This window comes from Monopterus albus, unplaced genomic scaffold (assembly GCF_001952655.1).
Source record: "Monopterus albus unplaced genomic scaffold, M_albus_1.0 scaffold7.1, whole genome shotgun sequence".
Taxonomy (NCBI): Eukaryota; Metazoa; Chordata; class Actinopteri; order Synbranchiformes; family Synbranchidae; genus Monopterus; species Monopterus albus.
This window is the reverse complement of record NW_018127887.1, coordinates 2203250-2219915: the sequence shown is the minus strand read 5'-3', so window position 1 is coordinate 2219915 and position 16666 is coordinate 2203250. Positions and strand designations below refer to the sequence as shown.

Here is a 16666-nt window from a genome sequence, read left to right as displayed (position 1 = left end):
TTTTTTTTTCTCTCTCCTCTGTCCACTCACCTCAACCAGCCGAGGCAGAAAGCCGCCCACTAAGAGCCGGGGTCTGGATTTTTCCATTAAAGCGGTTTTTTCCCTCTCCACTGTCACCAAGTGCTTGCTCAAGGGGGATTTGTCAGGCTTTACTCTATAATAATAATAATGATAAAAATATTAAGATCTAAACCTTACTATGTAAAGTGTACTGAGATGACCTTTGTTTTGATTTGGTGGTATAGAATTAAAATTGAATTGAATACTGTCATGGACAAAACCTTATCATGGTACAAGTGATTTAATAAAAACAATATACAGAATAGTGTGAAAACATTCACTGTCGTATTTGTTCACAAATCAAATCCCACTTGTCTATCGTCTCGTGATATATTTATATGTATATATACAGTCCTAAGCCTGGTTATGTATTTAATTCATGCTGCCTGTCAGTGTTTTAAACACGGCCTTCAAAAGCAACCTATAACATGCTACTATTTAAAAGTGTTTTCATCTTTATGCGCTGTTTTTTTAACCTTGTTGATTTAACCTTTGTCCTCACTTTCTGTACACATATATTGTATTTCTAGCTTTTCTCCTGTAAGTTCCTGAATATGTTTACCTGAGCAGGACACTTCTCACCCCCCCCCCCCCCTCCTCCTTTTGGCAGCACCCGGGTTTTTTTTTCTCTGTCAGTGAGCAGACAGACAGCGGGACGGGAAACTGGAGGGGCATGGTGAAGAAGGGAGAGGAGGGTACGACTGGTGACAGGGCCGTCCCTCTGAATCCACTCCCTGCAAGTCCACACAAGGGCCACGCTGTCAATTTGCTAGATGTGGTGGGTAACAGGCTCATTCCCTGGTATAATTAGGGATAAATATTCATTATTAGTAAATTGCAGGTGTGTTGTTGAAATTGTCATCAAAAACACTCTGTGGGATATTCACAGAATTTGTTTTGTTTAGCGGCCGTATTCCTGCATGTTCAGCTCTGTGATGCACTATTGGTTTTTGTTTGCACCTGTGGTGCAGAATGGTTTCATTCTTGTTTTTACTGTTGTTTATATTTACATATCCCTGCTCCCATCTCAGCCAGTGCATTAACAAGCTGATTTGATCCCTTCTTATTGCCAGCCTGTTTCAGTGTCCAGGAAGTTGTCTGCTCGGGAACAAAGGGACTGTGAGGTCATCGAGAGACTCATCAAGTCGTATTTTCTTATCGTACGGAAAAACATCCAAGACAGGTGCGCATGTAATCGCCCTTACATGTGTTTTTTTTTTTTTTTTTCACCCCCCCCTTCCCATAAAAGTTTTGAAATATTCACGATTGGTCCCTTTTTAAGTGCTTTCCTCTCTCTTTCCTCTCTAATATTGTTCGGCCTCAGTGTACCGAAGGCGGTGATGCACTTCCTGGTGAACTATGTGCAAGACTGCCTGCAGAGTGAGCTGGTGGGTCAGTTATACAAGACGGCCCTGCTGGATGACCTGCTGACAGAGTCCGAGGACATGGCTCAGAGGCGCAACGAGGCTGCTCACATGCTCAAGGTAACAGATTTGTCAGGTGCCACTATGAATAGCAACAACAACAGTTACACACTCGTTGCACATTAAAACATTTACCTGTCACTTGTCATTTTAAAATGTGAAAAAGGGTTGAATTCTCATGCTGTCAGCGCTGCTCTTATCAGAGGCACAACATGCTGAATATGTATAATAGTTGTTGAATTTGCACACTCCTTTTCATTGCTTTGTGCAGGCATTGCAGAAAGCCAGCCAGGTGATAGCAGAGATCAGAGAAACCCACCTGTGGTGAGGGCGGCCTCTCTTTAGTAAACTCTCCTCACCTCACGTTCCCCTTCATCACCCTGCTGAGTCTCCCAGCACGTCAGGCTGCAGAGACGAACCACCTGAAACTCCACTGGTGTGGATATGGGTATACAGAGTAGTTTTAATGTACAGTAAGGACTTGGATTCAGTGAATGTCAGTACTTATCACTGTTTCACCATCACCATCAGCATCACACCTGCTCCTGTCCTGGATTATAATTTTTTTTATGTAAACCAATAAATACATAGATAATGTTATGCATCAGCACTGTGTGGAGTCTTGCTGAAGAATGGCTGCTTTTAAGTCAGATTTGAATTAAAGCTAAAATGACAAACCCATTTAAATATGCAGATACTCTCTTAATCATTAGTGTCAACTGATCATTTTAAAAAATGCATTTCATTAGATAACTTTATTGTGAAAACACCACACAGTTTTGACACAATCCTCTGTTCGCTGTAAAAGACAGTATTATTTCTATCTAGACAAGAAACAGTCATAGATCACAACTTTGTCACGTTTTCATGATCTTTTTCAACAAGACTTAGAGCTTTGAGTACCTTCAGTGAGCTGTTACTGAATGGTTCTGGCTGTTTGATTTGTTTTTTTGTATGATGGCACTGATGTTGGATAGTATTACACAGCATAAGAAAGGCAGCAAAGCACATGCAATGACGTATTTATTGTTCTGATATCATGGCCATGGTACACACACACACACACACACACACAGGCAAATTACTGTGTCACAATGTGCCTCATCGTTGTCTGGTGGCTCCTTTACCACCGCCGGCTGGCCATTGTGGCCTTAGCCGCAACCTTTAGCACTGAAAGGGTGTAGGAACAGCACAGCAGATGGTGAGTTTAGGACAAGTGGAGGTCATTTAGATGCTGTTCAGCCAACAAGGTGGTGAACAGGGAGAATTTTACCACATAGAAAACAAATCCCAACAAAGTGCAGTTAACCCAAGATGATGTGGAAATAAAAAAAAAGGTTTCTGCATTGAAGGATTAAGATTGTAAGTGCCAAGACCTTAACTGCTACACAGTATGATTTCCTAAGAGTTTTGACATTGTTTCAGACTTTCTGCCATTGTTGTGGTCAAATAAAAAATGAGAATACGGAACAGAATTTTTCTTCCTAATGAGACTGCAATAGGGCGTACGCTTCTCTCAAGAACATTAGCATGCAATGGTCAAAATAAAGGTGATGAACAATGGGCTGCAGAGATTATTGTGTCAGAGTTACAGTTTTAGTACTCAAATGATTGTACCCTGTATAAAATGGGACAATGTGAAAAGTAGTTATTTATATATTAATTCTCAAAACCTCTTTGGCCAAAAACTCAGGAAAAGAGAAGAGGTGGATTTTGAGAAGATGGTGAATGATCAAAAAGAAATCAAAATAGAGGGCAACCCAAGCATATAGTTGTAATGGTAATCATGAGTAAATCCCATCTAGGTTTTTTTTGTATTTACCTCTGTTGATCCTGGACTCGGGCGGGAAGCTGGTTAATCCACACAGACACAGACCGCACTAAGCATTTAAAAAAAAAACTGATGGGATGATTAGCATGTCCAGCAGAGGTTGCTAACTTCACCTTGGAAACTAGAAAAGTCTCACTGGACCCAGCATATAACTTACTCTTGACTTTAGAAGACCAGTGTTAATTCTGCTGCCTTACATCATATTTCTTGTTTCTTGCCTCTTCTATTCTCACTCTTGTTTAAAAAAAAAAAAAAAGACACGACACAATCTGAATGTAGCAATAAAGTGGATATTAATTGTGAATTCATCTTTATATTGGATTGATAAACTCAATAAAAAGTAATGGAAACTAATACTATAGTAGTAGAGCAAGTATTCAGCTTCTTTACCTTTGTATAAAGTATTTATATCCATGTATAGCTGCTCTATTATAAGTAAAAGTCCAGTGCTGAAGTTTTTATCAGCAAAATAATTCTGCAGGTACCTCATGAAATGTCATATATCCATACAAACTTTCACCGGCTACTCGGGTTTCAACACCGTATAATTTCACAGGTTGTAGGAATGACATAGACAGACATTTGCTCCCAGTAGGTAAAAATAAAATAGCAACAACAACTGCAGCTTTTTTTGCATTTTTTTATTGCTGAAGCAAGTACAAACAATAATTTTAAACATCCAAACAAATGCAAGACACCTCAACAATACTGGAAGACTCAAATACAGTTTGGAAAGATTCAGCACATGTGCACTGCTGACTGACAAACACCAGGGTACATTAATGTTTATTACAGGCATTGGTAAAACAGAGTGTATAATGCAGCTGTCTTGCAAACCTTTATCGCGTTGCAATGCAAATAAACCTGCAAATCAGGAGGATGTAAACTGATGTTAGCTGTTAAATAGAACTGCATTTGTTCACTGAGTAGTTGTTACAGTGGACACTACTGTACATCCTGGCATTAGCTAAAGCTCTTATTGTGAATGGGACACATTAACTTTGTTTTAAAAGAAATGGATACAACACAATCCATTAGTAATTAAGCATTTAATATGTGGTTCTTTGGCCTGAAAACCCCCATCAGACATGACGTCTACATTGACATTTCAAGTCATGTCTGATGGAAACATGAATATTTTTATACTTTCATATGTGGACAGTGCAAAAGGAACTCATAAAAACATAGCCGGAGGATTTTGACGCTGGAATCCTCTACAGTTACTCGTCCTCTTCCTGCATCTTTTCCTCATTCTTGGAGTGAATCTCATGCATGGAAATGAATGCACATACAGTAGCAGAGCCTTGTGTTTGGTCAGGTAAGGTTTTATTTAGATGGAGATGTCAGTGTTTAACGTCTTACACCTGCTAAAACAGAAACAGTAAAGATCTATTAGTCATTGCTTCTGTGAATGGTGTGTTTAAAACTGCATTCAGTAGGTTTTACATCCATACTTCTTTATGTATATAATGTATGAGCCTAGGTGTGTCTGTAGATCAGACACAGAGCTCCTGTTGCTAACACATAGCCTACATTTGAGGTTAGAACACTTCTCTGTGTGACTGAAAGCCTAAACTTTAGCCCTTTATGTCCTTCTTCAGTGATCTATTTCTGATAAAGAAGGGGTGAGGATCACTATTTAGGGTCAAAGCCTAATACTTGACAAATGTTTTTCCACTGCTATTGTTCACACTTGGGCTTGAGCACTGGAGGCTTGATGTCAGAAGCAATGTGGCTTTAGCAGAGTAAAGACAGCTTTACTCTGCTCGCAGTCATTAATGTTATTTGTTTTAATGGGTTTTTTTATGATAAATATATCTTTAATTTGTTTTTCTAGGTGTGGACATGCATGTTAAGTCTCTATAATTAGCAATGGGTTAATAATCCCGGTGATCAACCCCAGTCTGCTTCTTAAACTGTTGGCAATCCTCCCTAGCAGTGAGCTGTAATGTGAAAAATCAGCAGCTGCACTGGTTTGGCTAACAGCTCGCTAGCACTGGGCAGCCCAGATGGCAGTGCATGGACACGGAAGCCATTCCAGGAGTCTGGGAGGGTTCTTTATGCAGGGACACAAGATCGTAGTGAGGTGGTTTTGCTTGTTTGTTTGTTAGATTTATAGACCACTGAGCTGAGCGTGTGCCCAAAAATCCCCAACAGCAGATCTGATTTACAGTGAGCAGCTACTCTGCCACAAAGAAGTGTTGGTGGGTTGTTGTAGTCGTGAGTCCACAGGTGGCTTTAAATCAGGTGTGACATTTCATTCTTTTATTCACAATTTTATCAACTGTTTTGTATTCTTGGGTGATCTTATATTTAGTCTAGGTGTTCATTCTTTTGGCTTTAAACTCTACTTGACTCCAGGAGAGCCCTGCACAAGAATTCCTATATGCCTAGACTGTCTGTTTATGCATAAATGGCAAATAAAAATCTTGAATCGTTACATGCCCTCTCACCCACACAATGGTGTGAAGGACAGAGATGACTGTGCTTCCCACAGGACCAGTCAGGATAAACCCTGGTTTAACATGTACATACTTATATACAGTCAGAAGTATTCAGACCTTTTATGTAAGTACTATCATCAAAGTATTTTAAGTATAAAAAGTTAAGTAAATTATCCCCAAACTGGTTGGCAGAGTATTTATTTTAGCTGTTATAAGGTTGTCCTGTATGAGGCCAGGAGAGGAGTATAATATTTTCACGAGCCATTATTAATGATTACCTATTTATGGTGAACTAAGTAAAATATTAGACCACTTAATTAAGCTTTCATCTTTAAAAATGTATAAGCTCATCAGTCTGCAGAAGTAACTGCAGATTTCAAATACATTTATTAGAATAATATAATATTTGCCTCTGAAATGTTAAGTAGAAGTATAAAGAAATGATTGAAGTACTGGATTTAAGAAGGTACTTATTTGCATTCAGTGCAGTCCCTTCAGAATCTTACCGTTTGTGACAAACTTGCTCTTGGCTCCAACTGCCACCTGAAAACATGAAAATTTCAAGAACAGAAGGAAGAAAATCAAAACAAACTCTGTCAACCACATTTCATATTGCCTACTGAAATCAGCTGATTGTGCTGAAATAATCCCTCATCATATTCTGTGATTTAGGAACTGCTTCTGCTTCTGCTTCAGCAAAGCTTGTGTTTCTTTTTATAAATGAAATTTTAGTGGCTTCATTTTTATCTGTGGGTATTTCATGGGTGTGGAAGTGAGAGTAGTGCTGTGATATGATGTGCACGATGAACAGTATTTCTACAACATTCCCACAGACTTCAAATATGTTATTTGTAAACCCTTACTAAATTGTTACTGTTAACTGAGGTTAACTTCCAGTTAAAAATACATATAAGCATTCAAACATAACCACATGCACTCAACCGTAATATCCTCTCTGCAATGCAGCTACTATCTTGGCATGAGAAAACTGTGCACAGTGCAGCCAAAACATCCTGCAACAACATTTATATGTGAAAGAAATTTATGTTCCAGATGAACAAGCACATCCGAGCCAAGAAATACTATTTGTGTCCTGAACAATCCAGACTGGTCAGCATGACCATGTTCACACTTTTTCATCATATCAAAACCAGCATTTCCATTTCAGTTCAGACAATTCAGCAGAGGCGTTGAAATAATAAAAATACATCCTACTTTTATTGTAAACAGATTTATGTTAGGGACTGTATAAAATTATGTGAAGGAGGGTTTTTTTTCTCCTTTGACCTCATTCTTTACATTCCGGCACTCCTGCAAATATAACAACAATACAGTAAAAAAACTAAAAGTGCATAAAAGTGCAATTTAAACCATATCATATTTAATGGAGTACTGATTTTGACATAGCCAGTACTGTTCATTGTCTCTGCTATGGCCAAACACACTGACCTGATGTGGTGCACAAGAAAATGTTTTTGATGTAACTGTGGATTTTTTTTTAAAAAAAAAAAAAAAAAAAGCTATGTTTACATTTAGTGTTACTCATCAAAACACAAAGTGTGTATCCTTGAGCACACATGTGTGGAGTGCATTTCCTTCCACATACTGTAAACATATGCAAAACCAAGTTTTTAAGAATTTTACATCCATTACTCCTTACATTCATTTTTGCTTTCTAATATTTTCTTCCTCCGTGTCTTTGTTTGCTCATTGCTGCTTATCTTTAGCACATTACACTGCTGCCAGTTTATCACATGGCTGAGGCATAAAAACAGACACTAGTTCACATTCATACCCAGGGTCATGTCTGGTTTGAACCCAGAATCTTTTCACTGTGAGTGAACAGAGCTGACCACTGTGACCCCCCACAAGTAATTTTTTTGTACAGTCCCTGAAAAATGAAACATAATGAATTTGATAGAATCAAAGATTTAATTTTTGAATTGACTGAACTGAAGTACCAAAAAAAACTCAAATCATATCAGTCAAATGCATCTGGAGACAACATATAAAAGCAGTGCTGGACATCACAGATCAGTCACATCATCATGCTTGGTGGAACGTGCACTGCGTGTTGTTTGCACAGATCCACAAATTACCTCTTTCACCCATCTATTAGGTAGACTGAATGAACAACAAACAAGCAGGATCATGTCATTAAATAACCTTTAAAACACCAACATCGCCCCTCCTTCATACAGTAGCAGAGGTGTCTGTGTGTTACCTTGGCAGGTGCAGGGCTCTTCTTGGTTTCCCACATGCTGCGCTTGTTTGCAGCATCTCCTGGTTTCACATCCTGTCACACATAAGACCAATTTTAGTTTTATGCATTGGTGGAATAAGTATTCAGATTCTTTGGTAAAAGTATAACCATCTAAAATACTTCTTCACCAGTGAATGTTATATCAAATGTTAAATGTTAAAATATCAAAAGTTGTGATTAATAATTATGTATTGTCAGCATTTCACTCCTACTAGATTTAACTCCTTTATACTGTATGTTAAATAATTTAATTCAGTGGTTCCCAATCTACAGGTACAGGACCCTCAAGGGTCACAAGATAAAGATAAAGTGATCCTGTGATAAATGGTGGGATAGAAAGGAAGGGGGGCTTCATTAGCAGCCACTGTAGAATAAACTGTCCATGAGGTGTCAGTCATCTCCAGACAGCAAGACTGTCCAATGCTGTAGCCAACAACAGGCTGGCAAATTCACGTGCAAATGAGCACAATAGTGTGTACAGAGTATCGAGGGATTACTCTGTTAAAGTCTGGTGTCTAATTTACAATAGTGTATGTGTGATCAAGCCAAGGATATATCTTACTGCTGGCTTTGCTGCTGCTGGTGATACTGCTGTAGCTGGTGCAGGTGTGGGTGCTGGTGTTGTCTTCTCTGCCTCTGCAGGCTTTGCCATCCAGCTGTTTATACGTCCACTCACACCTCCTTTGATGGTAGCCACATCCTGGAGAATGACACAACTCAAATACTCATTTGCATATCAGTGAACCTGTCCATGCTTCTCGTTTGCTCTCTCTCATCCCTTCACCTTGTTGACAGGGGCTGGACTCTCAGAGGAGGTGCCGACATTGCCTTTTTCCCACATGTTTTTGATGTTGCGTGTTCCTCCTGTAGGAATATCTGCCACTGGAGACTTGGGGGATTTAGTTTCTTTGTTTCCCTGTGCAGACAGAGAATGGATTTACTCTAGCTGCTTTTTTTGTTGGCAAAGCAGGTTGACTGATACTCCATAGAACTGTATTTAAGTTCAGTTTTGAGGTGCTCATGTTTTACTTGAGTATTTCAGTTTCATTACATTTCAAAGGGAAATAGTTAATTTGCAGATTGTATATTAAAAACATATGATAAGCTTAAAACATTCAAGAAACATAATACAGAGGAGAACAGATACAGTCTATGAATGCCTTTGTTTTTGTCCTTCCTACACCATTAATCATCACATTGCTCCTCAGATTTATCTTGAGACCTTTTGGAAAGATCTCAACTGCTCAGCTGAGAAACTACCTGGCTGTATATAATGTAGTTAAAAGTAACTCTACCTCTTGTAATGTAATATATAAACTATATCAATTACATGGGTCAGGTGCTGCAAAATAACTACTTTTATTTTTGATAATTTAAGTACATTTAGCTGATAGTACTTCTGTGCTTTTACTGAATGCAGAACTTGTTTTGTAATAGATTACTTTTACATCATTATATTGGTACATTTGCCTTGTACCACTGTTGAGTAGAACAAACAATGTTGCCGAGTCTCACCTGGATGGCAGAAGTGTACTGTTCCAGTCTGTTTCCTATCTTGGAGACAATAGGAGTGTGTGACACTCTGGCTGCAGTGCTATAAGGATGAGCAATGCATGGAACATTAGCATGGCTCCCCAACATCAGTGTGCGGTTTAACAATTTCATTGTGTTTTATGGTAGAATATATTTTATGGCTCACCTTTTTTGGGTTGATTTGCTCAAGAATTCAGCCTTTTCCCCAATCTGAACAAAACAGCATGTTTAATATTATAAACCAGCCTGACACTGGCATGCACAAATAAATTCAGACATGGTCAAGCTGTCCTGGCTTCTTTCTAGTCTCCAAGATGACCTAACTGAGAATCAGACCAATGTGTCTCTGGGAAGGTCTCTCCGCACTGTTAGTTGACGTCTGAGTGAACGAACTGAGAGTTTTGCCAGATACACACACACACACACACAGCCTGGTCTGAGCTCGAGACTGGGAAATACCACTCACTGTGATTTATACTTGCCATGTACGCACACAGAGTTGAAAAGACACACATGCACATACAGTTCTCAACATTCCTCCAAAAATAGCCCAGCAAGAAAATTATTCACTTGCGATCTTGTTTTATAGCCATATTTGCGTACAGCTCAGACATCAAAGCATGTCATTTTTCTTTTTGTTATTCATGTCATTATATGGCTGATACCAAAGGAATTAAAAACTGAATTTTTAAAGGGCAAACCCAAGAATCACATTTTGGCAGAAAAACAAATCTGACTATGAAGAGAAAAGGGAATAGCTGTGCTTCTCTCGCAGTGTCTCACAACTGGAGAAAACAAATGCCAACAGATTTGCTGCTACATGGGAGAAAATGACAGCCTTCGTAATGCTATGAAGACAAGGTGGCGTACCTAACACCAAAAGGAATAGCTTAACATTTGGGGAATGTGTTTGATCACTTTCTTGCTAAGAGTTAGAAGAAAAGATCAACACTTATAGGTTTGTACAGTAAATATCATGTTACAGCCAGCAGTCAGTTAGCTTCATATTTACCATCCGCTCACTTCTTACGCTCGGTATAAAACCAAAAAAATGTGTTTCCCAAAATGCCAAATGATTCCTTTAAGACTTATTTGCATTTTACATACCTCTGGAAGACCAACATGTGTCTATGTTAATACGACTCTGTATACTGTGTGCTTACTCTCCTGTAGTGCACAACATTTGTGTTTGATTTGCCTACTTTTGCAGATGTTTGTCCCAGAGATTTCTATTTCCACCCCGATACAATGGAGGAGAAATTAACTTTTTGTGGTCCTCACAGCACTGAAAAATGCTTCTGCATAGTAGATATTTTATTGAAGTGGAAATGCCATGCACAGGTATCTAAAAGTCTGGGCAAAAAAAGCCTAAACTATCTGCATACATGCTAGAAGTAACTAGTAATGTATTACTTTGAATAGACCTTTTATGTTATCAAAATAATAGTGAAACGATTTTTTTTTGTTTGGTTTTTGTTTTTTTTTCTGAAATTGCTATATTTTGGGTCAGGAAGCTTCTAAAACAATTCCCTAAAGCCTGAACTCACCTTTGTGGAGCCTTTGGGACTGATAGTAAAGACAGGTTTTGTGGACTCTTCCTCCTTCTGTTTCTTCTTCTCTGCAGCCTCTGCTCTCCTCTTCTCTATCTCCTCCCTCATCCTCTTCCTCTCCTCCTGTCATGAGAACCATAGTTTTCTGTCACATCTTTTGTCAGTGCATGCAAATAGATTTCTCTTAAGGTGAGACCTCCTTTCTGATCCATGAGAAATGGCACACAACCAAGTCAAACCAAACAATAGTGGTGCTTTACATCTTCAGTGTCTGCCACAGTGTGAAATGTTTCTTTGGATCTTTGGTGGACTTAATTCCTGAATGTAAAGTCTGTCCTCACCTGTTCTTTGGCTTTCTTGTTCTCTATCTCCTGTTTCCTCCGTTGCTCTTCCTCCTCCAGGATCTTCTTCCTCTCCTCTCTCTTCCTCTTCAGCTCCTCCAGCTCGGCCTCAGCGCCCTGCTGCTTCTGCTTCATCTTCTCAAACTCCTCACTTTCTGCATCGTTTCGTCTGCGCTTCAGCTCCTGCAGCTTACGCTCGGCCTCCTGTCGCTCCACATCAGCTGCCTTTGTGGAAGTAATGTTGTCCCTGCTCATAAGTATACAAAACAATTTAGTGATCAATGCACATACAAACACAAAGTCATCAAAATATAGTCTACAGATGACTTTAAATAGTAGAAACGTGATCATAAAAGTCCTATTCCCACTGCTACCCTCTTTATACAACATTTTCAATTTGTTACACATTGTTTTGGGCTTTTGTACAGCTTCATTTGTGTTTATAGCATGGATTGCTTCTTAGCCTTGCCATTTACAGTACATTTTTCTTTCTTTGGTTATCTATTGCTTGTGTATCTGCTGCATGCAGAATAATAAAATTAATTTAATAATTTTATACTGAATTGGTTTGAATTGAATTGAATCAAAAGCATTTGAAGGTGCATTTTGTTCTGTGGTTATGTTTAGGCAACAAGAGCACCCACAGAATGTCAGTGGGAAAAAATCTGGTTAAACGTCCAGTAAATAAACCTGTTGTGTCTGAAGTCACTGTTAGTTTAGTTGTCTATAAATGTCATTTCTAAGAAACAGGGTTGGTTTGAAAGATCTAAGTTCAAACCCATAAATATTGTGTTACTGGACTGAAAATCTGGGGAGATTTACCTTGATGTCTCTGTTTTCTTAAGTTTCTCAGTGAAAGCTCCATTTTGTTTGGCTGGTTCATTCTTGTAAAGAGAAGACATCAAAACACTTGCTACTTATATCGTCCATATTTAAAAAAAACTACATTTGGTAGAATGAATGATGATGAATTAGTTTTACCTTTTCCTTGAAGCCAAATCTCTTCGGCTTCTCCTCCTTCACAAAGAGCAGAAGAGAAATAAGACTAATAAAACAGCAGGTTCAGTGGAAACACATGCAACATCCAAAACCCACAAAAAAGAAAAAAAAAAAGCCATGAAACTTAAGTGAAATCAAAGGCCTGGCAGTGAACGCAACACAGATGTAAGCCAAGGACCATCACACTGTGACATCTTCACTCTTTGTGGAAGTTTGTGAAAATACCCATAAATCATATCACATCACTTACTGTAAATACCTCCTCTTTCTTTTTCTTTTCTTCCATCTCTCTTTTTTTACGTTTGTCCTCTTCCTCTCTTTTCTTCTTCTCTTCTGCTTCCTTGTTCCGCTTTTCTTCCTCTTCTTTCTTCTTTTCCTCTATCTCCTTTTTCCGTCTCTCCTCTTCCTTCTTCTTCTTCTCCTCAAGCTCCTTCTTCTTTTGCTTCTCTTCCTCCTCCTTTTTCTTCTTCTCTTCTATTTCTTTCTTATGTTTTTCTTCCTCTTCTTTCTTCTTCTTTGCTTCTATTTCCTTTTTTTGTTTTTCTTCCTCCTCTTTCTTCAGTTGCTCCTCCATTTCCTTCTTCTGTTTCTCTTCCTCTTCTTTTCTTAATCTCTCCTCTGTCTCCTTTTTTTGTTTTTCTTCCTCCTCTTTTTTCAATCTCTCCTCCATCTCCCTTTTCAGTTTTTCCTCCTCTTCTTTTTTCATTTGTTCCTTTTCTTGTCTTTCTTTTTCTTCTTCCTCCTTTCTCAGCCTTTCTTCCATTTCATTTTGTTGTTGTTCCTCTTCTTCCCTCTTCTTCCTTTCCTCTTCCTGCCTTTCTTCTTCTTCCCTTTTTAGCTTGTCCCCCATTTCCCATTTTTGCCTCTCCTCCTCCTCTCTCCTAAGCTTTTTTTCCATTTCTTTTTGCTGTCTGTCCTCTTCTTCTTTACTTTTCCACTCTTCTTCTTCCTTGTTAACATCAGGAACAGCTTCTTCATCAGCACCTTTCTTTCCTAGATCGACCTCTACTTCCATTGTTGCATCCTCATTCTCCTCCTATAAGACAAGTTTTATTCATTTTTATATCTTTCTGTACACATATCAACTAAATAAAGTTAGGAGGAAGCTAACATAAAAGAACATACCTCATTTCTTGTGGCTGATGTTCTTGATTCCTCAATATGTTCCTGTTAGAAGTATAAAACATCAGGAAATCTTTTGTCTTTCTTCAATATATATTCTGACTCAGAAAAAGCTAGAAACTCATCTTTACCGTCTCTTCTTCCTTCTTGTCTTCTTCCTCTTTCATACAGGAGTTTGTATCCATCTCTGCCACCTCTTTCTGGGCAGGTTTTTCCTCCTTCTCCTCCTCTTCCTCTGTGTGTTGCTGTATGTTGCTGGCGGTGGAGGGCTGCTCTTCTAGCGTGCTGTCTGTGCTGTTGTTGGGGTCAGATTCCTTCTGTCTCTCCATGGCCTCCTTCATTCTCTTCTGCCTTCGCTCCTCCCTCTTGGCCAGGCGCTCCAGCAGAGCCTGGTCATCATCTGCACCTCCAAAGCTGGTGGTGGAGGAGGACTCCGTCTCCATCACGCTGAAATAACATGACACTGACTTTGTAAAACAGTGAGGTTTGAGATTCAAGACTAATTACAGCTGAATTTTCAATCTTGATTACAATCAACTTTGTTTGTATGATCAAATGCCCCAAACCCACAGCTTGGACTATTCTGCTGTGGGTAACCAGAGGAAATCAGTCAAACCACACAGTCCCTGGAGGCAGTCTCGAATGTTCAGGCTGGACTGATTATCAGGACCAGCACTTTATAATGGGTACTAACACTGTTGAGGAAAATTCTTCCATGGTGTCTCATTCAGTTGAGTAACATCATGTTTAACACTAAAACTCATTCAAGAAACTTTTTCAAACGCATATTTGATCAATAATAAATAAAGTATTGCTATGTTTTGTGTTAAGTTTTCCAAATGTGTCAGTACTTAATATTCTTATTTTATTTTAGAATAAGCAGCAAAAAATATTTTTTCCTGTTGCTAACATCACTGCAGCAGATCTGCTTAAGCTGAAGTTTGATGGTCAGTCGAGTTCTGCCAGCGAAATATCAGCAGCAGCATGTATTAAAATGCTATGATTTGCTTTCAGTGTCATAGTCAAAGTTCCTATTCTTGCCTCTTTTGTCCCTCATCTGTTTTTTTATTATAGATTTTGTCTACATTGTACCTATTAGTGTTGATCACATCAGTGGTACCAGACTCCTCTAATTCCCTCATCTTCCTTCTCTCTTCCCTTGCACGTCTCCTTCGCTCCCGAGCTTCTTCCTCCTCATCATCGTTGGTGCAACCCACCCTGAAATATCACACATGCAGATACATTGTACATGTTAATGTGTTAGTTACAGTTACAGTGTTTCTTCTCCAAATTAAGACCTATTGAAAAAAATACAGTGCCCAATCCCATCAAATTCTATTGTCAGTTACTGAAAGTGAGTTGAAGCATTTCTGACATAATAACCAGTTTTATTTAAAGTCTAGAGAATTTGAGTTATCAGTGTTTTTTAAACAGATACATGAATAGCAAAGGGAACTCCACATTGAAGAAACAGAGTCCTCCAAAAAATGTTCACCTTGGGACAAACATAGTGAATGAGAGATAAAGGCTGCGGTGACAAGAAGCTGGGTGAAGAAAGAGAATAATGAGGAGATAAGGAATCTTTGCAAACAACACAGTACACTAGATTAGAAATGAAAGAAATGCCTAAATCTTTGCCCTCCTGCCTTCCCCCTCCACCTTCCACATCCCTCTCACATCCTGCCATTGACCTTCATCCAGCTGTGAGTGCGTCCACAGTGAGAATTTAAGCATGCTAGGCTGTATCTTTTCAAGTGTTACCAGGCTTTATGAGGTAGTGAAAGAACGTGAAACTTGAAACAGTCCACTGATAGTGCACTGGTAATATTCCCCTCTGCTCTTCCTGCATCCGCAGCACAATGATTTACAGATGTTGTGAGAGGAAGAGGTGGATGGGAACCACACGAATTCTTTCTGTCTTTAAAACAGAAACAAAGACCCAAATGAGGAGGAAATCCAACAAATCCTCAGGCAAAGGTTCCTCTAAATGGCATGGATTGCCCAGTAATAACTGAGGAAGTAATTCAATTAGATATTACTTTACTGTACCCAAAGGGTGAGAGTGTTGTCAAAATGCTACAGTTACATTTCCAGATGAGCAACTCAGGGGATGTGAAACTAAATAAATGGAGAGAAATAAGACCTAGTGAACTAAAGGAAAAGAGACTAAACCACCAGAGTCCAACATGTTGTTGTGCTGAAATAAAAATGGCAGTGGAAACTTTCCAGGATCTGCAGCATTTTGCAGACAGAGAGGAGCTGAGAAGCTGGAGAGGCCAGCTGGGTTGACACAGCAGGCTGTGCTGGCTGCAACACTGTGAGAAAATTGCTTGGAACTCCTTCCTTTTTTTTTTTTTTTTTACTGAGGCTCTGACAGGACATCCAATATGATAGCAGTGAAGTGGAATAAAATTATGTGGTGAGCTGTGATTGATTGTGTGGAAATATTGCTGGTCATAGCCAAATCATCCATTCATGTATAAAACTGATTATAGCCTTTATATATATTTTTTTTTAACCTGTTCCACTAAAAAAACTAAACAAATGTCTTATGTTGTCTCTTGATACTTCTCGACTGTTTGTTGTTCTCAACCCCAAACTCATTTGCTGGGCAGTTTAGTTTTGAGTAAATATTCAGCCATGGCTTAATACTCATTTGCTGTTCTAGTGAATATTTACAGCAGTAGAATGGTGTTAAGGATCAACTCAAAATAAACTACACTGCCCACGTTTACTGAAATAAACATGTTACCCAGTGAAATGTGTTCTTCATCAATTTTAGAAAACATTGGTGCTCCATGACACAAAGGATTTTGATATATTATGCTTTGACTACTGCAATGGACTGGCGACCTGTCCAGGGTGTACCCCGCCTCTCGCCCGCAGCTGGCTGGGATTGGCTCCAGCCCCCCCGTGACCCCGTTTGGGACTAAGCGGTATAGAAAATGGATGGATGGATGGATGCTTTGGCTACGCAGACAATGATCATTAGTAGGGTTCAGGCGTTTGACCTGAGTTTTTATTAATTTTTCTCTGCTGCCTTTGAGTTTGTTTATTTATAGATTGTCTAAGGATGAGTGCACCTTTCACTACTAGAAT

At 39.0% G+C, this 16666-nt stretch overlaps 2 protein-coding genes across 2 annotated transcripts in view; one reads left to right on the top strand and one right to left on the bottom strand.

The window, feature by feature from the left end:
• dnm1l (dynamin 1-like) overlaps positions 1–2976 on the top strand; it is a 10278-nt gene extending 7302 nt beyond the window's left edge. Inside the window, exons 15-19 of the mRNA XM_020623231.1 lie at positions 65–71; positions 671–838; positions 1134–1243; positions 1385–1544; positions 1756–2976. Of these exons, the coding sequence (XP_020478887.1) occupies positions 65–71; positions 671–838; positions 1134–1243; positions 1385–1544; positions 1756–1812 (502 nt within the window). The 3' untranslated portion in view covers positions 1813–2976. The remainder of the gene's footprint in view (positions 1–64; positions 72–670; positions 839–1133; positions 1244–1384; positions 1545–1755) is intronic.
• Positions 2977–3962: 986 nt separating this feature from the next.
• Positions 3963–16666, bottom strand: part of cald1b (caldesmon 1b) — a 24787-nt gene continuing 12083 nt past the window's right edge. Inside the window, exons 3-18 of the mRNA XM_020622369.1 lie at positions 14660–14785; positions 13699–14014; positions 13571–13612; positions 13206–13481; positions 12696–12728; positions 12428–12463; positions 12269–12330; positions 11447–11693; positions 11103–11228; positions 9722–9765; positions 9538–9616; positions 8807–8938; positions 8585–8722; positions 7984–8055; positions 6266–6302; positions 3963–4682 (exon numbers count right to left, since the gene is read on the bottom strand). Of these exons, the coding sequence (XP_020478025.1) occupies positions 4666–4682; positions 6266–6302; positions 7984–8055; positions 8585–8722; positions 8807–8938; positions 9538–9616; positions 9722–9765; positions 11103–11228; positions 11447–11693; positions 12269–12330; positions 12428–12463; positions 12696–12728; positions 13206–13481; positions 13571–13612; positions 13699–14014; positions 14660–14785 (1783 nt within the window). The 3' untranslated portion in view covers positions 3963–4665. The remainder of the gene's footprint in view (positions 4683–6265; positions 6303–7983; positions 8056–8584; positions 8723–8806; positions 8939–9537; positions 9617–9721; positions 9766–11102; positions 11229–11446; positions 11694–12268; positions 12331–12427; positions 12464–12695; positions 12729–13205; positions 13482–13570; positions 13613–13698; positions 14015–14659; positions 14786–16666) is intronic.